We start from the raw sequence: 27,492 nt of genomic DNA, 5'->3' as shown, positions 1-27,492 counted from the left end.
ATCTCATTATTTCTTCCCCCATTTAGTATTCAGCAAGTTTAATAACTTGGTCATTCCCTTTCTGGCCATTAATTCCTTGATGCGATAACTCTGAAGGATGCGCCGCTCGGAGAGAAAGGATTTTTACCAAAGCACGCCTCTGAATCGCACCTTATTTGTCATGTGTCTTTATACTGTATAATTTCAGCTACCAAATTAATTCAGAGCTGAGCTCCCAGTGTCAGACAGGAGAATGGAGGGAGCTAAATGAGTAGATATTCTAGCCAAAGAGAGGGGCGAGTGTCATTCCAGGTTAATTAAATCCCAGCTTTGAGGCGTGAACACAGACCTCTTTCGGGAAAAACGAAAGAAGAAGAAGAAGAACTCTTATTTCATCTTGTGTGTCACCGGTACGATCATAAGTCTGATCGTTGTCCCACATCTCTCAGCTGCGCAGCTGCGTTGAGCACATGTTTGTTCATAAACACGCGCTTCTTGGGCTTGTTACACATGTCGTGATTGACAGGTGACTCACCATCTCCATTGTTCGGATCGCTTTGTTTGCAAAGGTAGCGTGTGCAGATTGGCTCGGAGAACGAGGAGAATTTATCTCCTTTCTTCATCTAAATCATTGTATATCTCTCACTCTTAACGGAGGATGTAGCAGACTGTGCTTTGTACCAAACAAGTGTTTACTATGCCTCACAGGCTCTGTTATTGCTAAGGCGACAGTATAGAGGGCGGCTCTCTCGTCCCCCCCCCTACTCCTCAACCCACCCATAATCATGATGTTCCACATTATGGTGCCTGTTTGGCTCTCAGTGTTCTCTTTTTAGTGGCGTTCTCGATAGGAGATTAACAACGCAGCGGTGTTGGTTATCCCTCCTAAAGCTGTAGAATAAGTTGCTAGCCTCCCGCTGATTTTCACTCTCAGCAACCCCTCATGGTGCCTCATTAAGATGCAGAGAAACGAGCGCCTCCGACCCGACGCTACAGTAAGGCCAGGCTTAAACGAGGCGCTGCTACACCACAACTCACACTGTACAGCGGCCTTTAACAGCACAACGGTTTGCTCCACGCATGTTTCCTCAGTGGGTTTTATTTTTTTCCTAGTGTTTCTTTCCAGAGATGAAGACAAGCATGGGTGCGGGTGGGTGGGTGCATTTTTTTTCTTTTCCTTGGACGTTGTGTGAGAGAAGGGCGTTTTGGGGGATTTGGGGATAAGCAGTTGTTCTCTCAATGAGCAGCATTTGAAGGTCAACTCCTCTCCGACTAGGACATTAGCGAGAAGCCAAAGAATTTTTATTTCAGTATGATTTAATGCACTGACAGTGTTTCTGTTTTCAGCCTCTGTTAGAAGCTTTTCGGCCTCTCTCCATTGAAGTTCTAGAGCTGCAGTGTAAATTTGCCAAAGTCAAACACAGTCAAGCAAGTGTTTCCTCATAATGATCCGTGTTTCTGATCTCATTGCTAGCTCTGTTATCCACGAGCATGCACATTCCTTGGTACACTATCCAACATGTGAGCTCCCTGTTCTGCTTCCTGTTTTTAGAGCCGTACTTTGCTTTGATTCTGCTGAAACGTTTGTACAAATCTTTACTTCTCTGTCATTTTAATGAACATTGTTTCTTAAGACTGACCGGCAAGTGTCGTGTTCTACAATCTGCACTTTTCAGCGTTTGTTTCGTTTTTGCTTTCCTGTTGCGTTGCTGTTTTTTTTTCTGCACATGTATGTTCGAAAATGAGAGAGAAAAGAAAAACTCTAAACCCAAATGTGGCATTGTCTGTTTCTTTTTCTTGTTCTACAGAGATGTTGAAGGAGTTGAACCAACAGCGCAGAGCGAAAGAGTTTACAGACCTGAAAATTATTGTTGAAGGCAAAGAGTTTGAAGTCCACCAAAATGTTCTAGCTTCCTGCAGCTTGTATTTCAAGGACCTGGTGAAAAGGTTTGCCTTCGCTTCCCCACCCCCTTACCTTCCACCTTTCCCCCCTTTTCCCACCAGCTGTTGATCCAATCTGTTTTTTTTTTCATAGGGCGCATTTGTGTCGCTTTTTTTCCCTTCCCCTCTCTCTCTTGCAGGTGTGTGAAGACTTTGGTTCCTAGCACAGGGCCAGCAGCCATTCCTTCCTCTTCCCACTCAAATGAATGTATCTGAAAGTGGAGGGAAAAAACAAAGTCCCCCCCCCCCACACACACACACACTCGTCATTACCTTTCCTCCCCATGTAGGGCAATTTAACCACATTTCCATTTTAACGAGCAGTGAAAATGTTCCATGACTGGGAATGTTTTAAAACTCACCAAAGGGCCAAAACAGAAACAAAACTCCACGTTGGGTGGCCGCACTGTGAGCAGAGGGATTGTTGCCTCCCGTGCTACTATATTTTTTTCGTTTCTGATTTCTTGAGTATTTCAGAACAGCCTTTTCATATGCTAATACACCTTGGTTAGAGTGATATAAAAGACATTTCAGAGTCATAAAGGACGAGACAAAAAGCACATCTAAGACCACCACTTTCACAGGTTAACACCATCCTTCACTAATGTATTCATTTGATTTTGATCCAAGTATTCCCCCAGTGTTACGCTCTTCATTCTGCATACTTTTTTTGTTTTTGATTCCGGCTTCACGGGCGTGTTTTCGTTTCGCCGCTCAGCATACTTGTGCATGTGTGTCGTCGGTGTGAGTGTGCGTCAGGTGCAGACCGCTTTAATCTCTCTGTATGTGTTTGCGCATGCATGTAGTATGACTGTGTAAAGTTTGATAGCACGAGCATCTGCATTGTTTTCCTGGAGAGGTAATACCATGAATCCCTAATGTCCTCATCCTTACTTCACATCCTTGCAGGTGCTTTCGGCATAATTGAGAGTCCCCTGGACCCAAAGTTACTTTGCCACCTTGATGTTGTTTTTGAGTGTGTGTGTGTTTGTGTGTGTTCTTGCTCGCATGGCTAGGGATGAAGCGCTCAACAAAGACAAGCGGTCGCGAGCGATAGCTAGAAAGCCTTAGAGAGGTTTGCCATTTTGCCCCGCAGTCATGCTGCCTCCACAGCGAGCCCATCAGAGAGCACAGAAGCTGCTTATCTGCTGCCGCGGCCTCCTTGCTCACCACCGATACACTTGTTCCTCCCGAATGAGGATGGAGCGAGGAAGACCAGAGAGAGACCAGAGGTAGAAAAGCAACAGAGCCACGTCTGCGCCAGCACCACTCATCTCCATGACAGCCACACATCCCATGAATAAAATACAGACACAGCCTGCCTTTGACCTTGACAATAGCAGAGAAGCTTCCTGAGAGACCGGAGTGACTTTGGATAGAACTGAAGCCCCCATGCTGGTCAACCTGTCTATCAGATTGTCTCGTCGGTGGCTCTTATCTGGGACGTAGCCAGATCATTTATGCACTAAGACAGGGGCCCTGAAAGACACCCAGGGCTCCCAGAGGAGCAGGCTGAATTTCATCAAGCTCATCTTTATGCCTGCTGCTGCCTGCTTTGTCTGATTTTTCTTTTTTAATTTGACAGTTTAATAGAGTAAGTTCTCATTAATTGGTTAATTAATTGTAAAACTACTTTGATTTATTGTCATAACACTGTCATTTTTCATGAGATAATGTCTAAAATAGAAATTCTCTCATTTGACTTGAGACTGAAGAATATCTAATGAATTTGTTACACTAATTGTTAATTTTGGAAGACGTCTTTGCTTTGATGTAATGAAGTCATGATCAGCAGCGCTACGTGAACATGACGCCGCAGCTTCGCCGAGACCGTCTTTGATTTTATAAGACACGTGGCACCTTGGTTTTATGGAAATGCGAATCGGCAGGCAGCGAGAAGTTGACAGGAAGGGGAGAGAAAGGGAGCACAAACAAGAGAATGAAAAGCGTCTAAAGAGCATACAGAGATTTTTTTTTTTTTTTTTTTGATACTTGGCTTTGAGGCGTTCGCAGCAAGTGACGCAAGCTCGGACAGAGAAGAGCAAAGAGAGCCAAAGGCCCGTCTGTCACCGAGTTACGGCCTCCCATGTGTCGCTCAGGTCACTTTCTGGGATTACGCTAATGCCGCACGTGGCTCGGTCACTGTCCACATCTTTATGAGGTCAAACGAAGATGGGAGAGAGAGAGAGAGGCTTCTTTGATGCCGTGTACCCCAGCCTTCCTCGCCCAACTCATTCACTACGGCTCAGATTCCTGCCTCCTCTCATAAACCACCTTTGTGTATGGGTGTGTTTGAAATTGTGAATCCGTACGTACTCAAATGGACTTGACATAAAGCGTGCTGCTGAAGTTTTATCACGTGTGTGTGTGTGTGTGCATGCGTAGGATTCAAGGACATAATATCCAGGCACGCTGTATTAGTCAGACTAGTAGAGATGTAATACTGTAGGGTGAGGGAGTGCACATCACACTTTTTTTTTTTGGCCCACCCACACACACGCACGCACGCACAGACACCAACCCAATGACTTATTTACGAAATTAAAGCGTCTCTTGGCACCGTGTCAGTATTTTGCAGGCTCCGCAGCAATTTGAAACGGTGCTGAAAATGTCACAAAAAAAAGAAAACCACACATTATCCACCTAAGTGGACTACAAATACACTGATTAGTCTTCATTTCAAATTCTCTTTTCAGCAGAATCCTAAAATGTCTTTATTTCCTCTTTGCAGCATGCTGCTCCACTGCCCACCCTCACCCGAGCAAATCAGCCTCCCGTCCCCACCCCACCTTACCTGGAGGATGTAATGCCGCTTGGAAGTGTGAGCACACGCTTGCCCCTTCCAAAAACCCATTACGTTACTCTTTTAAAGGGCCAATGCACCTAGCGAGGAGGCAGATCATCTCTAGTAATTCCATTTTACCCCACGGGATTTTCCAATAAGCGTGCTCGCAGGCATTTAATTTATGGCCACTGCATCCCAGCGCCACACTAATGTTAAAAATAAAAAAATAAATATTAAAAAAAGCTCCAGAATCAGCCCTGATACATGTTTTGGTGCCATCTGCTTCCCTGCTCTTCTTCTGTCAGTGTTGACCCATGAGGTTTTTTGTGCCACTCAGAGCACTCTGACTGTGATGGTAGGGGGTTATTTTAAAGCCCATTACTGTGTGGACGCTGTGTGAACTCTGCAGCTCGGTGTGCACGGTTTAGCCCTCTGCAGCACCATTCAGTCAGACGGGGAGACAGGTTACTGTAATACCCCATTTTTGTTTTGTTTCTTTAAATATTTCGTACGGCATCTACGCGAGTAAAGGGTTTGTTTTGTTTTTGTGTTTTGGGTATTGATTCGATAAATCGTTACTTTTTAATGTTGCTTTCTTTTTAGGTGACATGTGTAACTGAAAACCAAATTAAACACACACGATTGCATTCAGGCTTTTTCACCTTATGTTCATTCAAATAATTCAGAGAGCATGTCAGCAGTTTTTATTCGACCTACTTCTTTTTTTTTTCTCTTGGCAGAAAGTAGTTCCAATGAAAAATGTGCAACAATGGAGTCTTTAGAGTCTGACATTCTTGGAATAATTGTTACTTTGTGACCACTGACAGTATGAAAGATGGACATGGGTACAGTGACGTGCCCTTTTTAAAGCTTTGAGATGAGCCTACTCCATCTTTTTAAGACCAGCGGGTGGAGCTGACTGTGCAAGTGCACACTCATTGGCTGACGTGTCGTCAAATCTCGTTTCTGACACTTAGAATGACCCAAATTTACAAAATGGACTTAACGGTTTATTCACAATGGCTAAATTGAGAGACTGAGTCCATAAACACACCACAAAAGTCTTTGTAGAAGTCAAGTTCGAGGGATGTTTTCTCATTGACCTCTATTGGACTGGAAGTGTCTTTTCAACCACACCGATCGCCCCCTGGTGGCCTTTGAAAAGACTGCAGGTTTGAGTCGCTTAGGCGTTGGCTTCATTTTTCGGACCTGGAAGCTACATTATCTTTTATAGTGTGTACGTTTGAGTTTTCAGCACTGTCCAAATTATAGGTTTAATTCTGACTAATTCTAACTTCTCGAAATGGAAAGTGAAATCGTGAAATTGAGATGTTTTAAAAACGGTGAGACCCTGCTGAAGTCTTTATGCCAAAAATTTTATAAAATTGTAAATGTAATCTTGAGCTCTGCCATAGTGGCACTGCCAGAGATTCTTTTAGTCATCTTCAAGTCAAGTTTTTTATACCAAGAGTCCTGTCAATCTGGTGTCTACATTTAGGTTTTTGTGTGTGTTTTCTTTCTCGAGTTGATGGCCCCTTTGTTCACACTTGGATGCACGTGTCAGCTTTCATACTCTCCACCTGTCACCGTGTCCTTTTTGTCCTTCAGACGATCTAACACATATATGACTTGTTCCTTCCAAGTGTTATGGATGCAGCGCCCTTATAATCCATACCGGAAAAACCAGCAGTCCCAACGCCGACACAGCCACGGCGTTCTGTTTATTTTTACAATTTTAGTCCTGATTTATGTTGTGACAACACGTAAATTCGGGCCATTTTTAGCCAAGACACTTTAGGTTGTGGTTCTGAGTAAGCTTCTGTGTTAACATGTCTTGGTAGTGCATATACTCCCACAGAATAAATGATCTTGTAAGAACAAGCTAAATGTGTTCCTTGTAAATGGGCTTTTTTTAGGCTGAAAGATGTATTAGAAATTGTGTGTGCTAGCACGTGTGTGTGTGTGTGTGTGTTTTCCTGTTTCCCTCCCGCCTCTCCGCCTCTGCTCGCCACCATTTTGACACTCTCTGCCGTTTTTTTTTTAACTTCCTCTTGAATAAGTGCTACATTTTTCATAAACAAATTTCTTTGCCGGAGTGTGTGTCTGCGTGCGCGCGCCCATCTCCCCCCTCCTTCCTTCCCCACCTTTTCTTGCCCCGTCTCTCCTCTTCTGTCTCTCCTGTCCTCCCTGCCTCCCTTCCTCTCTCACTATTCAAATTCAAGTCTGCAATCAAACGCGGCATAAATATCCACCTCTTTTTAAGAAGCTCCCGGAAAAGTCATTTCCATAACATAAGTGCTCAGACAAAAACAAACTGCCACTCGAGCTGGTTCCTATTGCACTAATTGACCAGGTTGATGAGCATGCTCTTCTTTTATTTTTAGCTCTTTCCCACCCCTCTCTTTCTTCCCGCCTCCATCCATCACTTTAACCCTGAACAACCCTCCCCTTTCCCATCTTTCCGTCTTACTACCTGCCCCCCCCCCCCCCCCCCCCTCCAACTGCAGGGCTTTGTGCAGGAAAAAAAACACGGGGGGGGGGGGGGAATAACACTATGTGGCTTTTTGCTTTGCAGGAGGAAAAAGAGTAACTGCCTTGGTTTTTCCAGCCAATGTCCATCCAGGGACAAATGCCATTGTCTTTTCTTTTATTTGGATGTCCTTCTCCCCCCCCCACCCCCACCCCCCACCCCACCCCCACCTTTCACCTCCTGAGTGCGCTTGAAAATGACAACTAATGTCTCAGTTCATACACCACAGGCTACTGGTGATTATTACGCCGGGGACAGAGGCTCTGTTTAGGTGTGACGGTGTATTTATTTATTTTTTTTCCGGGGGTGGGCGGGGATATCTCTTATTTAAAAGAGCAAGGCACAGTCATGGAACAACCCAAACTCTCCCCCTCAGAAGGATGGCTGCTGGCTCCCCTGTGGAAGAACCGTCTCACCCTGCCTCCCTTTCCTTCTCTTTTTATTTTTTTTCTGCTTCCCCACCATCGCACCCCCACCCTCCCCCCCCTCCACCCTTCTAATCTCTCATCTCCACTCCATCCATTCTATCTGTCTCGTGTAGTTTGTTTTTGCTGTCTCTGTCTCACTAAACGCTGACTGTTTGTCATGATTTCTAATCCAACCAACTGACTTCTACACACAAAAAAAAAGGAGAGGAAGAAGAAGGTGGAGGGGAAAAAGGGATCAGACAGACACAGAAGCAGACAGAGCGTTATCACAGCGCTACCATGACTGGCAGAAGCAAACAGCCTCCATCCATCTTAATGCTGGCTACTTTTCATATTGTTGATGTCCATATCCGCTGGGAGCGAGACACAGCAGTGGGGGCATGCATTCTGCGGGGCTTTGATTCCATTTATTTTGCCCTTGAGTGGATTATTGTTTCACATGGGACATTAAACATGGGTGGTGAGGTGTTATTTAATGCTCTCATACCTCCCCGAGGGGATCCTGCATGCGAACTAATCTCGGCCATTTGATCCCGATGAAGTCACAACGTGGCCCAGTTCCCAAAACGGCCCTCGTTGTTCCCCCTCTCTCTTTCTCTCCAGCACTGCATTACAAAGGGATATCATATTCTATTTAATTTGTCCATCTAAGCTCTCGCCCAGCACCTGCAACGTCAGTCGGAGTAGACGCGCCGCTTCGATGACCGGCGCGCGCGCGCACACACGCAGGCAGCCGCGCGCTCTCTGCGGCAGCGGCGTGACTCGTAAACTGCGCACTCACGCTTTAACCAGCTGACTTTCCCATTCCATTATGTCCGTGTGTAACACCATCTCTCTCCATTTTTCACTCTCTCACAGCTCACACGTGCCCTGCCATGTATGCATGTTTGCCCTCCAAGACTATGCATACATGAAACCACACGTTCAAAAAGCATGCCTCTTGAAACAAAGCAATAACTTTTTTTTCGTTTGTTTTGCCTAATCTTTGTGCAGTGAGGACGTTTTGTTTCAGATGCAGCGCTCTAGCTGTAAATCCGCTTGCCCCATAGTAAAGTAGAAACCATCCAAAGTTCTGTTTCTGTCTCTTTTTTCCACTTTTACGTTGTTATCTTATTGTGTAACGATTCTCTTATTTTTCTCCCCACTCTCGTACTTTCCCAGGTGTGTTTTAGGTGTTGTGTGTAGCATACGTGTATTCTTGTCCCTCTCTTTTATTTTTCAATTTCTTTTCTTACTGTTTTTGTTTGTTTTTTTTTTATCCCCAAGTTTCCTATCAGAATGCGCCTAACTCGCCTCTCTCTGCCTCGATTGGTTGATCAGGTCGTCGGGAGAGACGAGGAGCAGGGAGATGCTGGAGCTGAACATGAGCAACATCAGCGCCGACGTGCTGGAGCTGCTGCTCGAGTTTGTCTACACGGGGTCGCTGGTCATCGACTCGGCCAATGCCAAGACGTTGCTGGAAGCTGCCAACAAGTTCCAGTTCAACACCTTCTGTAAAGTCTGTGTCTCCTTTCTAGGTAGGCGTAGCTCAGGGGGAAGAGCGGCGGGGGTGGGTGGGGACGGGTGTATGTGTTTACACGAGCGTTATCTGCTTATATCAGCAGCGCGTGCATGCTTATTACATCAGATATGCCTGCCGCGACCATACGGCCCTGGGTGTTTTCATATACGGTCATGCTTCATCGCTGTGCACAGAAGTCCTCATGCAGCACCTACATTTCCTCCCCGGCCCTGGCACACCGCTCTCCCATTTTTGTCATGTTTCCAAAGCTCGCAGCCGTGTTAGAATTCACTCTCAGCCGGGCACGGTGCCTCTGATCTCGTCCCAGAGAGCAGGATCAAGCACGGGGGCAGATTTATAAAAAGGTCAGGGAACAATTGTCACTTAAATGTCAAATCCTCTGGTCTGAGCCGCGATGGAATCGAAAAACAGCCAAACAGATTGATACTTAGACAAGGTATGGAAAGAGGTGGATAGGAGGGGAGTGGGCCTGTTGGGGGTGGAACCCAAAGGATTGGGGGAGGGGTCTGCATGAAAAGCAAATGGCATGTTCCATATTTTAGTGGGTCGGCCAGCCAAAAAAGCCGCAAAGGTCAAGTTTTGCATTCCATTTAATAAATAGTTTTGGGTATCGGTAACACGGGGGAAGTGCATGTTAGCAAAAAGGTCAGCAGCAGGAAAGGAGGGGAAAATTGTAAGAGGAGCAGCAAGCGCCGTTATTGATTTGTTTTTCTCAATTTGGGAGGGGGGGAGGGTTAAAAATGGGAAAAACACAGAAGCCATTTGTAGACTTCATCGCCAGCGAGGCGTCAATCCGTTCTTCCTCGACAAGATTCATGACATTTCAGCGCTTGAGAAGTAACGGGCACGACCGTGTCTCCTTGAGCAAAGAGGAATTGATACCGCGTGAGAAATTATTGAAGTTTGCAACAAATATACCGAGGAGGAACGGCAGACATCTTCTCCGACCTACTTACGCTTCACACGTCTTCTCACTCCAACAAATACAAAACAAAGTCATTCATCGTGCGCCTTGTGAGAAATCCCAGCTTTTTTTGTTTTATGATTGGAAAATCAAAAAGTAAATGAACAAAACATGCTCACCTTTTTACAACCCGAGTGTGTAGTATTGGAAAAAATGATTTCTTTTTAAAGGGTTGTTCAGATGATCATCTGCTGTGAAATATACTTTCAGGCAGAGTCTAGCTTTGATGCAGCCCAAACCTGCTTTTTTTTTTAGCTTGGCTTTTGCTCACCTGTTATTTACCAGATGTTGGGTGGCTTTTTTATTGGCTGATATTTGTTTAGGAGACACTCTCAGGCTCTGTCTTTGGCGATAAAAGGCCTGGCTTTGCTTCGCTTTGATGGCTGTTGTTTAATCGGGCGCCTTTCAGCGGCCACTCAACCGTTTGTGCCCGCATCCGTGCGTACGTTCACTACAAGACCGAGGGCATTTCCCTCTCTTGTGATAAATGGTGACACTTGTTAGAAAACTACATTTGGAGACACATCACCTAAAATGCCGCCCGTGCTCTCCACCCCCCAAACCCCGCCCTGCAAAAGATCACAGGCGGCAGTATAAGCCTTCTCCCCGCTGGCCTGGCCCTGAGGGTAGTTTCATATATTCCAGGCTGTGTATGTGTGTGTGTGCATGTGTGTAGTAGATCCTGAGATCTGACAGGACTTCTTTAAAGTGGCTCAGCTAATCCCAAATCCCGCTCCCTGCCATCCACCACCTCATGCCTGGGCTGTGAGCGATCGATTCCCCTCGTTGTTTGTCCCCGGAGCTGTTTTGAGTTATTATACTTGTTCTCCCTCAGTCTCAGGCAGATACAAAGCCCAGGCTATGGCTCTGTGCTACCTGCAGCTGCTTTCTCTGTCTTTGCAGCTTTGTACGTCTGCAGTCTTTTTATAGATGACTGAATGGTGTTTTGTTTTTCTCCCCCCCTCCCCACTCGCAGTCTTAATCAATCTGCGTCTGTCTTTTGTTTTCTTCTCGTTTTTGTTTCTAACCTCTTCTCTTTGTCTATCTCCCTGTCTCTCTTTCTCTCTCTGACCTGCTTTACATTGACTCCAGAGAAACAGCTGACTGCCGCTAACTGTCTGGGAGTGCTGGCTATGGCCGAGGCCATGAGCTGCACCGAGCTCCACAACATGGCCAAAGCGTTTGCCCTGCAGAATTTCCCAGAGGTAGGTCGAGGCTCTTCGTCTTCCTGGATTCTTTGATTGCTGTGGAGCAAAGTTACACACGGCGGTTTGCATCTGGGAGAAAATGAAACACCTAAATCAGTAAATCGGAAAAAAGGAAAAAACTTGTTTTGCCTAAGCATCTTTTTTTGTCAGACTCAACAATGCAATGGGGAAAATTGCACTTTCTTCTACACTAAATTAAGTCTGTAGTTACTAGATTCCTATTAAAGTCTCACATGTAAAGCATACACAAAGCTTATTGAATTATATGTTTTTGTATCCTTTTTTTTCAAGCTAGCAAATATCAAATGGCCCTGTTAATTCACTGCTTGCATTAAAATGCTTCTCTGGAGTTAACCGTTTTTACCTCATGGGATGCAATTTACTGTAGAAGCTCCACGTACCCTACTGAATCACCCAACAGTACACTTATTACCGAGCAGCTTTTAGATAACTTAATGGAAGAGAAATACAGAGAGCTCTCAGTTTTCTTATAGTTTCCAACCAGCATGAATCACACAAAATAGTGAGGAAAATAAGGGCATCAAAGCTCAGCATCAGAAAGTGTTGGAGAAATACTTTTTTATGTCGAGCGTTACTCGGTAGGAAAAACAGAGGAAAAACGTCTCTCTCCACAGATCAGAAAAAATTAATACATTATGTTCTGCCTTTGATGTGAGGCACTGTAAATCTGAAATCAACACCTATTTACTACAAAGAGCTCAAAATTAGCCTGTTTTATATGTCTTATTATTTTTATACAGCATGTAGGAGAATAAAAATCTCCACTCATTATCTTGTTTTTTACGTTTCTGTTTTTATGTGAATCACACAGTCGAGAAAAGCCTGAAATCAGGTAAAAGCAGCAAACAAATGTTACTGTTGTCAGTGAAAGAAAATAAGTACATAATGAAACCGCGGTGATGCAAAATCAAATGAAATGTACTTTCCATTCTCTTTCAAGATTTACTGTGCAGATGTCTTTGAACTGCCTTAGCTGGGCTTTCTTGTCATTTCTTTAAGCGGTCTTCAGGAATAGTTCTCCAGGCTTCTTGATGGACATTCAAAGCTCTTCTTTGGATGTTGGCTGGATGTTTGTTCTGTTCTCTGTCAGGATGATCCCGCACTGCTTCAGTAAAGTTCAGGTCCGGGCTCCGGGGAGGCCAATCCATGACTGATAGTGTGCTGTTGTGTGCTTTTCTATCCAGCTATGCTTTTACTGCACTGACAGAGTGTTTGGTGTGATTGTCACGCTGAAAAATAAAGTTACTGCCAATCAAAAGCTTTCCAGGTGATACTGAATATTAGATCAAAACCTGACAGCACTTTCCTGTTTTCGTTCATGCATTCATTTTAACAGCCCCAAACCATGACAGAGCCTCCGCCGTGTTTTACACATGGCTGCAGACACTCACTGTTGTATCTCTCTCATGACCTCCTCTGTACATATTAACAATAAATTGAACCAAAAATGTTTCCCTTCATTAAGAATGGCTTTTTGACAGCCATCCTCCCACTGAGATCATTTCTGGTAAGGCTTCAGCGAACAGGAGATGGATCAGCAACACGTGCTCACTCCCAAAGCGTAACAATTTATGCTAGGTGACAAATCGTCAGTATATTAAGCTTCCGGCCACACATCATATTACGAGTTTGGAAAAATTAGGAAACATGAGAAGCTTTTGAAATTAATCTACACATGTACATTACTTTAATCTCTTTGGAAAACACTATCTAACATGATTAAGGTGGTGGTTAAGATTAGGGATAAGAACGGGCTTGGGTCAGCTGAATGGCCGGATGCATCAATCAGGTCCTGTGTCAGATCTTTGCTGCATTTTTTTCCCCGTTTCTTAAAAACGTGACTTTCAGTTAGCGTTCATCAGCTGTAGATATTTTTAGGCCAGGCTTTTCTGCTTTTTTCCCTCCGTTTTCCCAGTTTTGTCAATTATTTGTAACTTCAGAGATGTGCCAAGATTAAATGAGGGAAAAAGCAGCCAAGTCCAAAGAAAAACTTTGAAAGACGTTCAGAAATCCTGGAGAACTATTGCTCAGGTCCACCCTAAAAATGACAACAAAGCCTGGCTCATTGGAAGCAAAATGTAAAGAAACATCTAGAGGCTCAAGACTTTTGCACTTACTCTACGTGAGAGAAATACACTTTTTTTTCCTTAAATGCTACGGCCACATGATGTGAAGTTTTAAAGGCCGTTTTTCTGCCCCTGCTGGTCTCTGCGCTGGTTCCAAAGAGGCCTTTGTGTTAGTTTTATGCTAGACAGATCTGAACATCTGCCTCTGCTCAAAAACATGAGCTTCACTTTACAGAATTGTGTATGTTCAGAGCTTGGCACAGGAAAAGTCAGATTGTGTCGCTGAAAGTCAAAAGTTTTTTAGCTATTGAATCTTTTATTTGCAGGTGGCAGGGCAGGAAGAAATCCTCAGCGTCTCCAAGGACGACCTGATAGCCTATCTGTCCAACGACAGCCTGAACACAAAGGCCGAGGAGCTGGTCTACGAGACCGTCATCAAGTGGATCAAACAAGACCCCAACTCCAGAGTACAGGTAACGACGCACAAAGTTAACGAGGGTGTTTTTGGAGTGTGCGAAACTTTGTTCTTCCAACACGAGCACACACACTTCCTGCACCACGAGACTAAAAGGCAGCCAGTTCTCGTTACATCTGGCAGAACAGTTTCCGCATGCGTGCCGAGCCGTGTTAGAGATCGGCCCGCCTCTTCCTCTCTTCGCAGAAGTGCACGGCACCAAAAGCCACACAAGTGACTCCCCGTTTTCTCCCGCTAGCGCTCATCAACTTTGTGCTCCGGATCCAGCCTAACGCAGCAGTTGTTCGTAATCCCAGGAGTGCTTTGCCCTCAGAATGCGCTCTATTCTTAGTTACACTTCATTTGTTTGTGAGACACTGTACCGCATGAAAAGCCTAACAAAAACAGCAGACAGCCGCAGCCCTCTCTGCGCACGCCTAACAGGTGTTTGATTTATTCCTAGAGGCTGTTAATCATAATCAGAGGTTATATCCCCGAGATGGGTATTGACAGTCAGGTGCAAGCAGGTCGAATTTTAACAGGCACAGAATCGATAAGCCTCAAGGTCAAAGCATCAAACGCCCGCCACATATACGGAAAGGTAAACGGACTGCGCTGTAGACGGATATCCATTCAGCAAGGGGGGGGGGGAGAAAAAAAACCTCAGGTTGTGCGATATTTATGGACTGGGTCCCAAAACCATGAATTTAAAGCTGATGATTTTAAAGTATTTTATAGCTGTTTTAAAATGGAGAAAAGATTGTTATCAGATAAATTACACCAGTCCATCACGGCAAGAATCACTCCTTCAAAGTAATGTCTTCTCACCAACCAGCAAGTGCAGGGAAAGGCCCTATATCATCCGGATCAGATTTGGTGCAGACCTCAGCAATCAATGTTTCTTTATTGGCTCCTGCTTTTATGAGGCACATATGTCAATATTTGAATTTTTCACCTTTTCAGATTAAACATTTAGCGTTTATCCTTTGATATGTGGCGCTGTAGTGATTTGGGGTAAATCCATCAGACATGCCAAGCGTTTTTTATTTTTTGCAGTGGAGAACCTTAAAGTATTTAGTGCTACACAAAAGGGTAAGGAGAAACTTTTAAAGCACAGATCGTGATGGGTGCCGGAAAATGAGAAAGCAACAGTATGAAAGATGCTTTTTTTTTTTTTTTTGGCATCGCTCTCAATCTCTCCCACTGATAAAGCCTTTAAAATTGAATTTTTGTAGCATCGCTGATAGAAAGGTTGAAAATCCACCAATAACCATAACAAGGCTGGTACACAGTTTTTAGGAGAAGCGTACGATCCCTGTCATCTGTGTCGAAAACCTCTAGCAGGCTCAGTCCGGCCAACTTCTCCAATCTCACACTCTATTGGAGAGGTGCAGAGGTGACTTACTCAGATGAAGTAGAAGAAATTTTCCCGGTTGTCTGAACAACCCGCCACACTGGTTCCTGAGACGAGGCACCCGGGGTCACCCCCCGTCTTCACGGGGAGACGGGAGAGAGTCGGCGTGGAGGAGAGGGGGAGGAACCGCGAGCGAGGGAAAGAATCAGAGCGAAGCAGAAAGACAGAAACGAGCGAGAAACGTGTTGGTGAGAAAAGAAGAAAGTGGATTGGAAAAGGAGCCCCTGTGTTCTAATCTGATATCCAACGGTTTGCGCCTCTGCACACAGCCATGACATCCAGGGAGCCGAGATGTGATTGAGCTCACGGTCAAGCTCAAATCTCTTGCCCGCGTGTAACCAAAGAGAGAGAAAAGAAATAAAAAAAGACAGCTAGCAAACCCCGGTGTCTGCGGCGAGGACAGGAGCATACGGAGAGAAGCGCGTCACATGATCTGCACATGCCGACACAGATCTCAAGCCATTTATATGCATGTAAGAAAGTTTTAGGAATCCACACGTTTCACAGTCTGAGTAAATATTTAATATTTTACTTGCATACAGATCTCGCCCCACTGTGAAATTACACATGCATGCACTGAAAGTCCCAGTTTTCCACCGGCACAGGATGTGGGTGGAGCAGAGAGGCCCGCTCGCTAATGTGACCTGATTCATTTATCAGCGCGTGAATAAATGCAAGTGAATGTTAAGATTGTGTATGTAAAATATTAATATTTATTCACGCTGCGATGTACACATTTGCATAACAGTTTGATCTTCTCCAGTTGGTACATGTGTGTTTGGATTGCAGTAAGTGCTCAAGTGCACACATTTGTGAATCTTATTTCCCTTTTTTTTTTCTTCCTGTCGCACACTTGTGACCAATTTGAGAGTGAAAGAAAAAAGAGAATAGGCTTCTTGTTTTATGCCACAAGAGAAGTTGGGATTCATACCCAGTTCGGCTCCACTTTTTAATGACATGTCAGGGCAGGATGTCACAGAAAAAAAACGCTCGCATTCATCCGAGCATGCGTCGGTTCTGTGCGGCTTTGCGGGTTTTTGTGTGTCTGTGCATGTGCTGCGAGTTGTAAGCTGCAGGCTATAGAGTGGAAAAGTGGCATATTGAAGGCACTGGGTAAATAATATGCAATTTTCTCTCTCCACTATGCTGTCACTAACAACCGATGGCACCGGGAAACGGGGGACCCGGACATCACTTAGAGACAGAGGGAGAGCATTTGAGCGTTAATAATGGTTTGCTATGAGACACAAAGCTGCTGAATGAAAGTACAGAACTGTTTCGGTTCTCTTTGAATGGGTATCATCGAAGGTGTGCCACCCTTCAAGCGTCTGTATGTGTCTGTCTTTACAACTTAAGTGAAAGGGGAGTTAGGGAGGCTTCAAAAGAAAAAAAGGAAATGCCCTTTTTGGAAGAACGTATTCCTGAAGTGACTGTTATTTGACAGAAAACGCAGCTATAACTGATTAAAGAGGACCTGTTATGCACTTTTGCTGCTCCAAGTTCTTCTTCTTGGACCTAATTAGAGGAACTTTGCACAAGTCAGAGTTCAAAATAATCATTACTTACGTTATGCTGGCCTTTGATGTAGCCACCCTCCCTTCAAGCCTTCAAGCTCACCTTAAAGTCTTGTTATTAGGCTGCCCATTGTACCCAACAGCTAAACACAGTTTTGTGCTTACAGCCAGAATTCTGTGCCTGAAATGACCATATTATAGAGAGATCTGCTGTCTGGGATGTCATATGACACCAAACATTTACAGCAGTCTGAAGCTTGAGCCTTTTTCTCTTACGTATACGTGCTTATGTTGGTATTTGAACCTTCGGCTGCGTTTGATTTGAGCATTCACCATTTTTACAGTATAATTCATGTGACATATACGACATGTACACTGAACTTTATTTGGTGTACCTTGCTCCTACCAGGTTGGACCCCTATTTGACTTCAGATCTGCCTTGCATTTTTGTGGCACAGATATATCACGGTGTTATACAGTTGCTGCAGATTTGTCACCCTTCATGGGAATTTTCCATCCCACCGCATCCCAGAGGTGCTCAACTGGATTCAGATGTGGTGATTATGGAGGCCATTTGAGTGCAGTGAGCTCACTGTGGGGAGGCTTTGGCTCAGGTCATCTACTAATAGGAAGGTTCGATCTCTGGCTGCATAACAAAAAATATCCTTGGGCAAGATGCTAACCCCAAGTTGCTCTCTGATGCATCCATCAGAGTATGAATGTGTGTGATAAAGACAGAGAGCAGTTAAGTAGAAAAAGCATAGAAGACAGTGCTACCATTTACATTAATATCATGTAGGAGAAATTAGTTTGAGAAGATTTGAGCTTTGTCACATGTCACGTGGTCTTGAAGTGCTGGACATGGTTGGTAAGAACTCTGAAGTAGGCTGTGGTGTTCAAATGATGCTCCGTTGGTACAAACGGGCTCAAAGTCAGCCAATAAAATATCCCCCAATTCATTACATCACCAGCAGCACTCTAAACTATTGATACAAGGCAGCATGGATCCTTGCACCATACCATGTGAATGTCTCAGCAGGAATCAAGACTCATTAGATGGGACAACATTTTTCTACACCTCCACCTCCAAATCTGAGGCCATGGTCATCAGCTGGAAAAGGAGGGTGGAGTGCCCACTCCGGGTCAGGGACAAGTTCTTGCCCCAAGTGGAGGAGTTTAAGTGGAGGAGATCGACAGACTGCGTCCGCTGTACTGGTCTGTTGAGGTGAAGAGAGAGCTGAGTGTAAAAGCAAAGCTCTCAATTTACTGGTCGATCTACGTCCCTACTTCTCACCCTAGAGATAGGGTGAGAAGTTTGTCCATCCGGGAGGGGCTCAGAGTAGAGCCGCTGCTCCTCCACATCGAAAGGAGCCAGTTGAGGTGGTTCGGGCATCTGACAAGGATGCCTCCTGGGCGCCTCCTGGGTGAGGCGTTCGAGTCATGTCCCACCGGGAGGTGGCTGGGGAGAGGGAGGTCTGGACTTCTCTGCTTGGGCTGCTGCCCCTGCAACCCAGCACCGGATAAGCGGAAGAAGATGGATGAATGGATGGTTTCCTATCCTTTGCTGACAGGACTGTCACCTGGTGTGGCTGCTGCTTTAGCCCACATGCTTCAATAGCAGAAATGCTCTTCTTCATACCTTTGTTATTTGAGTTGCCTTCCTATAACCTCAAAGCATTCTGGCCATTGTCCTCTGACCTCTTAGAAGGTATTTTCATCCAGAGAACTGCAGCTCACTGGATGTTTTTTCATCTTGGGATCATTCTGTGTAAACCCTAAAGATGGTTGTGTGGGGAAACTCCCAGTAGAGTATGTCTACATGCCTAAATGCACTGAATTATTGATATATGATTGGCTGATTAGCTTAGGCAGATGCATTAACAAGGTGTATCTAATAAAGTGGTTCATGTGTGTCTGTCCCCTTTTTTATTTTATATGCTAGTCAGTGAATCCAAGAATAACCTGTATATTAATATGTGATTCAGGGGTGAACATGGTCATTGTAGCCTGAAAACAAGCCTTACACAAACGTGCGCGTGCATACAAACATGGAGTTTTTTATGTGCAAACTGAGTAGTCTAATCTCACGAGACAAAAGGCTGCAAGAAAATGGTTTCCAGCATCATGTTTGCTCTCTGAAGGTGCTGACGGTGAGAGACCTGTCCTTCCTTTCACCTAGCAGTCCTTTGTGGGATAACACATCGCCCCAATTATAACAGGCCAGCTTCTGCCAAATCCCTGAATAGGACCTCCATTACGCTTCTCTTCAACATATTTCATAAAGGATCCTATCTTGCCAGGTGACTCAACCTGACAAAAGAGGCTGATTAATTGGCTCTTTGGAAAGCGGCCAACTAATGTAACAGCTAAAAAGAACAATTAATGGTGTATTTTTGTGATAAAAAAGGCCGGGCTGTCCATTAGAGAGGACCTGCTGTCCACTCATCAGAAATAACAATGGCCTAGCGTGACATGTGCAGCTCCCCCGCCCAAATTAATATAGTTAAAGGTATTACCTCTTATGCTTATAGGTTGCTGCTTATTATTATTTTTTTGGAGGGTTTGTACAGTTGACTCATGTAATGTGGTGATTTTTTTTTTTTTCCCTCCAGGATTTGGTGAGAAAAAAATCATTTTCGCAGAACAAATGATGCTATCATTATGTAGTTAGAGTATTAAATAATCAAAGACATAAATGCTTTGAGGCTGAGTAAGGATATAAACTGAGTTTCCCTCACAGTTTTACGAATCATTTACCTTCAAAACTCCAAATGACCCTATCGGCGCAAGCATCACTTTTAATTTAGTACTTCTCTTCTTTTAGGCTCCGAGTTCAAATTAGAAACTTTTCATCTTCTCGAGCTCCTCGGGGAACGGTTAATTTGTTCTTTTTGTTGTTGTTTTTTTCTGATAAGAGGCGCTTTGTCACAGCAGTAGTCCTTGAAGAGGAAAGGGAAACTGTTGTAGAGTCCACTGGCAGCGGGATCTGTGACGTATGTGCACTTTGAAGAGGCCGAGCCGGGCAATGGAGATTGATGCGGCAGGCAAGGTTGGCCACTTTCCTCCGCTCTTCTCTCCACTTTGTCTTCGTGGCACACAAACGCACTCAGGGGCTCGCTGAGATGTCATCGTTCACGTCCCCATTTTCGTACTCAAAAACGTTCACACAAGAGCGAGAATCGCTCGCACGCGACTTCCAGAGCGGACGGGATCAGTGCGCCCCAGACCTCCGTTCTCATCGGTGCCCTTAGTCGTCCCAGAGCGCGCTCGGTCCTGATGTGTGCAGCCACTTTGAACCGCAGCCACTCAACCACCGCGGCTGCATGCCCAGAACAAAGTTACGACATCTGATCTCCTCCGGGCGCGCTCATGATCACACAACAGCTGCGTGACACGCGATTCGTGGAAAACAAATGAGGGTATATGCTCACAGGACGCCATTTTCACCGTTCTCAAACCTCTGCTATGCTATCGTCTGTGTTATTTAAGGGAAACGCTGTAATTACTGGAATCCACTCGATGTCAAAGAGAATTCAGTTTGTCAGAAAGTAAGCCAAAAAGTTTTATGTTAATGTGAAGAAGGCAGCCGTACCTACAAATATGTTTCTAATGAAATCAGCAGAAGAAAGCTTTTAAAACATTTTTTTCTTTGAATGAAGTCATGCTGAAACAGGCCTCGGAGGACAACGCATTGCACCTGTCGGTAGTTGCTCAGGGCAGCATCGAGCGTCTGTCGTCCTTTACGCCTCTCTCTATACCCCCCCCCCCCCCCCAGTCCCTCCTTCTGGCTGATATGCACACACACAGTCATGCAAGCAAAAGAGCACAAACACGCTCAGCAAAGCATCACTTGAATCCAAATGAAGTGCCATTTGCGAGAGCATATTTTACTTGCTCATAATGTGTTACCAAAGGAAAAAAAGGCCATGCATGTATTTACCTCACAGAAACCTGCTCACACACACACGCACACACACACACACACACACGCACACACACACAAAGGGGTGCAGAGCCATGTTTGTTTCAACTGAGTGGGTTTTGTTAAGGCTGTCAGGGCAAACATTTAGTTCTTGCGCTATTGAACACACACGTATAAGTCAGTAAGCTTGTGTGTGTGTGTGTGTTTAATTTTTAATGCAGGGTTGTGTTTTAAGTGTTGAGTCGTCAGTTTTTCACAGTAAAGCAGAGGAAATAGATAGGACGGCTCCTGTGTCATTTATTTGATGCCTCTGTGGCACTCAGTCATTTTACACACACACACACACACACACACACATGCACAGTAAGAAGCGTTAGTCCTCACTGACAGTAGTGGAATGGGAAATGCTCAGTGGACATTTGTCATCTTTGTTAGCAGCTGGCGGCCTCCCGGCTGCTTCTCTGCCGGCACTGACAGATCTGAGAGGCTCCCTGTTAGACACATTATCCCTGCCTTTCACGAGGCTCAACCTCCTCCGTCCACCTGCCCAAATGTGTGTGTGTGTGTGTGTGTGCATGTCTGAAGAGAAAGAGAAGTTTCGAAGTGGGTTGTGCAGCAGTGTTTCGGCAGTAGACGCAGTCTGACGAGGCTGCGGGGCATGTGTCTCCACTGACACTGACCCGGTGTGCTGTTGCGTAGCGGGTCATCGTGAGATTGAGTCCATTAGAGAGATGAAGTCAGAAGGTGTTGTCAGGGCTGCGTATCAGAATCTAAGTGGATATGAATACAAGCTCCTCGTAAATGCAGCTCATCCAGTGAGGATGGAACAGGGGAGGGGAAAAAAAGCAAGAGTGGGCAGACAAGCTAAAAGCAGTACCTCCATATGTCCTCAGTCTCCTGTGGATTCTTTCCATATGTTCCACGTTTAAGAAAAAACTAATAAAAACATCAAACTCCTTCTTAGAAATCTGTAAGGATCATGCACAGTAGGCTTGATGTCTTGCAGTTGGCACTGTAGTGGATATAATTTGCATCCATTAGATGCCATCTCTGTTTAAAAGTGCACAAGGATTGCTTGGATGAGTAAGCGAGAAGATGAAAATGACAGGTCACACCATTCGTCTGCAGCGACGGCGCCCGCATTCGCTCTGCGTGCGCCTGTGCATGAGAGACTGATTGCTTGAGAGCTTGTTGAAGATGGAGAGAAATGGAGCCGGATACGTGGCGCCTTTCCTCATCTGCTCAGAGGACGTCACCCATTGGTCTGAGTGTCGCGAGAATTCTCGTTTACCTCGGGGTTCATGTCGCGCGCATGCACACGCATAGACAAATTAGTATACTCATTAATGTATGTACTCTTCACTCATGCACGATTGCAAAGTCTTAAAAGTTAAAGCCCAAGGAGTTTAAATACCAAATCTTTGATTTACTTATCTTTGGATGAGCTTTGATTCATCCGAGTAAACCTGATACACATGAAAAATGTCAACTGGAAGAGTTAAGTTCAACTTAATTATGAATTTGCACAGTGAAAATGTATTTTTCACGTTTCCATGGTGTGAAAAAGATGCCTCCAACATCTAGGTGTGTAAAGCGCAGCCACGAAAGAATTCCTGTGAATTTGGATTATTCATAAAGCCCAGCAGCTGGTATGGTTGCAAAAAGGAATCTAGGAAAAAGCAACTATATTCCAGATGTGTGTCGTCAGTAAACACTTTGCTAATGACTTTGTGGACTCAGATGTTTGTTTTTAAGTCTTTGCTTTAAGCTAATATATACATTTAAAGTAGAGCAGCGGGGTATAATTTGACTTGTTTCTGCCTTTCACAGCGTCATTGGTTTCTCAGTCATATCCTCCTCTCACTCGTGACAACTGGTCTCAAAAGAGATGAGATGAGGGAGGGACGTGATGCTGAAGTGGAGGCTTCGGAACTTTGTTAGCTGCTTGTTAGTGCAAATTGAGAATCAGAAAGCTGGTTTAAGTGACTTTGAAGGTTGACATGCTGGGATTATCCCCCACAACCCTGACAAGGTGTGCAGAAGAGCATCTCTGAACACACAACATGTCAAGCCTCGAAGCACATGGGCTACAGCAGCAGAAGACCACACCAGGTACCGCCGTGTCCGCTAAGATAGGCTCGCTAAAATTGGACGACAAAAGACTGAAAAAATGTTGCTTCTTCCTGAGACGTTTGGGTCGAGTTGGGGAGTAATGGAATACATGTACCGGCGTTTAAAAAGGTGGTATTCAGAATACAGTTACTTTGTTGAAGTAAATGGATTACAGGGCGGTCTTTTCCTGTTTCATATGTTAGGCTGTCTCTATTTTTGGTAATTCCACACCAGTGGAAACCCAAACAAAACACACATTAAGAGAAGAATACATTTTAAAAGTAACCTTCCCAACACTGGTCAGGGTTTGGTTCATTTAAACCCCACAGTTTACCTGTATTTGCTGAATCCACAGTAGGTCCATAATTTGTTGAACTTTTGTAGTTTTACCTCTGTACACAGCCACAGCTGATTTTAAATCAGGTAGTCAGCATGTAAGCGAAGTGCAGACTGTCAGTTTTAATTCACAATGCGTTCATGCGTTCATGTGTTCATAATGCTGAAATGTTCATGTTAAACAGGGATAGTGGTTTTACTGTTATTAACGTTTGCTAGTAAGCATTAAGCAAACATATGACTGAGACTGACTGGACTGTAGCTAGTTTTCGTTTGCTTTTGCAGGTAATTTGATCACCAAGCTGGTATCGGTCCATTTTTTTGGGGGGGGGGGCATGATGCTGGGGCAGATTAATTCATACGCAGGCAAAGAAAAATCTCTGTTTCATAGTAATCCATCAAGCTGTTGTTGAGAAATTCCTTTCAAAACCATAAATGTGAAGCTCATTTGTTTTAGAAGACAAACAGCAGCCTGAGTAAACAGTATCTGCAATAATTTCTGCTTGACTAGTTTCAATAGCTGGCATGAAGCACGACTTTTTTTCTTCTTTTTTTCATGGGGTCTGACACTTTGGATTTGAATATTAGCACCAAGTGTGCAACTCTACTTCATTTCCATGCCGATATATGCATGTGTGGGAGGAAGAGCGACGAGCGGGGAATGGAGGTGGAGAGAGAGAGAGAGGCAGAAAGTGAAGAAGAAGTGGGAGAGATAGGGAGTTAGTTAGAATTAGAGATGGAGAGTAATTCTTTTTTAGAAATAGACGGACAGAGGGAGAGGGATGGCGGAAAGGGAGCTGAATTAAGGTAGAGAAAAGCTGCTAGGCACTCTTTCCCACACACACACATACATAGGGGATATCCCACACTGTTTACAGTGCAATCGAGTCAGCGGCTGGTTTATTTAATCAGAGTTCAGCCTCAGAGACTATACGTTGTCTTAATCTCCTTAACAAGATTTACCAGCCAGTCAACTTTTGGACAGAACACTCCGAACAGAATCCAGCAACTTTGACCACAAACAGCACAGGATGAAATCAGCGCGGTCATAGTGGATCCACTCCTGAATGCACCCATCTGTCTCTGGCTGTATTTACACGCGCACGTGTGTGTCTGTGCACATGTGCGAGCTTGTTTTCAGGCAGATTTTTACCTGTATGTGGAAACAGTGTCTGTCCTAACCTTTTTTTTGCAGAGACCAGATGCTCTCTTTGAGGTAGTTTCACTGTCATTAAAAGATATTTGGCAAGGGAAGAGAGGCTACAACAGATGTGGCTTTATAGGTAGCTATGATTTGCAGATGGTACAGTAGGATGGTTTTGCTCTTTTTTTCATGTTTGTTTAAGGAGACGTGAGTAAAAGAAAGGTTGTGTGTGTGTGTGTGTGAGCACTAAAATGGGAGTGGTTCTGCAGCGTGTGTGTGAACCTCTAACACAGATGTCCATCACTCCTTGAACGCTCTAGCTACTGGCTAGGAAGACGCTTATAGGCATGCACGCACAATTATATTATAAATTAAATAAGGTTTTACTAACATTATGAGTTCTTGAAAAAAGCAGAATTAAATTACAGTTACTAATCAAAATGTTGACGATTACTTAGATTGTATGGTTTTTATGCTTACACGAATGCAGCAGCGTTAAGGTTAGGCGCAGGTCTGTTTATTTCTGTGTACACTAAAAGGTTAAGAACAGTTTATCTGCCAATCAGATCGTTGCAGGCTGAGACGGGTGGCCATTTCCCCAGACAAGATCGCCTTCAGCGCTGGAAATTTACCAATATTTCCCTCATAAAATTTGAAAGCGGTTCTAATATTACAGTAAAAAGTAAAGCTTGTTTATCAGCCGTCACCATCGAAATGCTGGATATTAGATGTGAAGAACTATCTAGACCCCGAGGTCTTCGCTTCATTATGACTCAATTTAAATTTTTTTATTTTTTCATTTTTAGGAAGTTTTAATTAGGTGCTTGCTTTGATGTGTTAATTAAATGGCTGTTATATTTCAAAAGTAACCTTCCTAACTGGTCGCAGGCATTTTTTAGAGTTTCCAGCTCAACTGAGCTGTGTGATGTCGGACTGCGAGCCAGTCCACCTGCCGTTCCAAATAAGAGCAAGGCTTCCAGATGTGCGCACAGGCAACCGAGCACATTTATTTCTGTAGTGCCCTTAAGGGCACCACCTGGCTGAAACTGCCCCATATACAGCTTTAATTTAGTTCTGAGGGCCAGAAGAGTCCGTAGAGGACCTATTTCTGATAACCTGCAGATTTCTGTGCGAGATTTCACGAGCCACATGAATTTTAAACACAACAAAATTCAATATTTCCTTCCTCAGACTGTTTTGTTTTTAAAGATATTTATCTTAATGAAAAATTACTATTAAATATGGCCTTTTAACATTTCGCCACAGCCGATTACAGGTATTAATAACTTGATAGGATGTCCGAAGAGGTGTAGGTTGAAGCAGACTTGGAGTAAAGTACCTTGTAATGGAAGTCCATAGCAGTAAGCCTGAAGCTTAAGTCCTCCATTTGAGTGTGACATGACTCAGTAACTACTGGGGCAAATCTCCCACTATGGGGGCACTTTAATTGGAAGTAGTAGCTTCTCTTGAGTAAAGAAGTCTTCCCTTAAGAATATTGCAGAATGCTAAGGAGCTTGCTCTGACTTCACCTTCTCTGTGTTTGAGCTGAGGTGCTCGGAGCGATTGCAAGTGTTTATGTAGGAACTGAGCTGTTTGTTTGATAAACTGCACTGTGGAAATTCATAGATGAGGGAAACAGACAGTCCCAAACGCAGGACAGCGTTTTGCTCCGAGCGTGCTCACAGAGAGGAAATGTCATCAGCAGATTTCTCTGGCTGCCATAAAACCATCACTTCGTCTCTCGCACCTTGTCTTTCTTCAGATCGTTCGACGTACTTTTATCCTTTTCTGCCGTGCCTCCTCTTTTCCTCCCGTTGTGTCATCACTTGTCTTCCCACCCCCCACTTCCCATGCCCTATCTACTTCCTCTCGCGCTTGTCTCTACGTCTTTTTGTCCCGCAGTCTGACATCTTATTTACTTCTTTCTGGTCAGATGAGCTCAGGACATCGCTGGAGAGCAGATGGGACACATGCCAGACTTAAAAGGCCTCAGGTGGAGGGGAGAGAGAGAGAAAGGGAGATATGCTTAGGCAGTGTCTGCTTATTATTTATACTCGGCTGAATGATGCTTCTCTCGGCCCGTTGTTCTGTCGCCCTCCCCGCGTGGCTCGTCTGCGCCGCTCTGAGCCAAAGGGTCAATGGGGTCAGCCTCCACCCAACTCTCTGCCGCTCCGTCCGTGCTTGTTTACAGCTTTTTACTGTCAGCGTAGACGAGGCTCCCGTGGGGTCGGCGGTGAGGTGTGAGGGGGGGACACACGTACACATGTACACACAGACTGGAGGGGAGGCAAAAAAAAAATAAAAAATTTCACTCAGCAGCCAGAGCTATAGACAAGGTTGCTATAGCAACAGCCTGTCCTACCTCTGAGCTGAACACCTATACAGTATAAGCATAAATGCATGCACGCCCAGAGATGAAACAAACACAAATATGCTAAAGTTGCTATACTAAAAAGATTCCCTCCCCCCCTTTACCTTCAAAGCCTAATTGTCATTAACCAGCTCGGCACCGCAGGAAATTGATGGTGCCAGTTTTATGTTACAGAAAAAAAAAAAAAAAAAATCTTGCTGGTGGCACTGCAGCATCTTGGCTTGAATGGGCTGTGATTAGCCAGAACTGGGTCTTAATTTAGCTGCAAAAGCGCATTAGCTGTCTCATGAAAGATTTTATTTGGAGATGGGGGTGGTGGGAGATTCCCACCCCACCACCGCCCCCCGCCGACAGTGTCAGCTGTGTCATCATAGCCGAATGCACGTACCAAAGTGAGATGAGGCTCGGATCTTACTGTAAACTTTCAGTTCAAAACAAGTCTCCAGAGTTCCTTTTATTTGCTTTTTTGGAAAACTACTGGGGAAATTCAGTCACTTCAATCTGTGAGGACTCGCTTAGGCATTTTCTAATTTTTCTCTACACGTTTTAGCATTTTTGTCCGATATGAGTGTAGAAATTTTAGAAAATGCGTGCAGGGTTTCACTACATCTTTCAAGTTTTGACACTGACAGTAACAGAGCTAATGGTCTCGCTACTGCCAGGTTTCCTCACGCTAACGGTCCCGGCTTTTATCAAACACCATGGTTTCTTTTCCCAGCAAGAAACACAAATGTTGGCTATACAGCAAGAACACTGTTCTTTGATCACTTCAACTAAAATG

General features: G+C 44.5%; 1 protein-coding gene across 9 annotated transcripts in view; it reads left to right on the top strand.

Annotated features, from left to right (window-relative positions):
- Window positions 1–27,492, top strand: part of LOC120724739 (kelch-like protein 29) — a 262,953-nt gene that overhangs the window by 169,027 nt on the left and 66,434 nt on the right. For all 9 annotated transcript variants that reach the window (XM_040017100.1, XM_040017095.1, XM_040017101.1 and 6 more), the window contains 4 exons: window positions 1,788–1,926; window positions 8,984–9,180; window positions 11,242–11,354; window positions 13,771–13,917. In XM_040017100.1, coding sequence (XP_039873034.1) covers window positions 1,788–1,926; window positions 8,984–9,180; window positions 11,242–11,354; window positions 13,771–13,917 — 596 coding nt within the window. The remainder of the gene's footprint in view (window positions 1–1,787; window positions 1,927–8,983; window positions 9,181–11,241; window positions 11,355–13,770; window positions 13,918–27,492) is intronic.

Source organism: Simochromis diagramma, unplaced genomic scaffold (assembly GCF_900408965.1).
Source record: "Simochromis diagramma unplaced genomic scaffold, fSimDia1.1 OVJJ01000802.1, whole genome shotgun sequence".
Taxonomy (NCBI): Eukaryota; Metazoa; Chordata; class Actinopteri; order Cichliformes; family Cichlidae; genus Simochromis; species Simochromis diagramma.
Note: the sequence above shows the minus strand (reverse complement) of the source record. Positions and strands in the feature narration are given on the sequence as shown.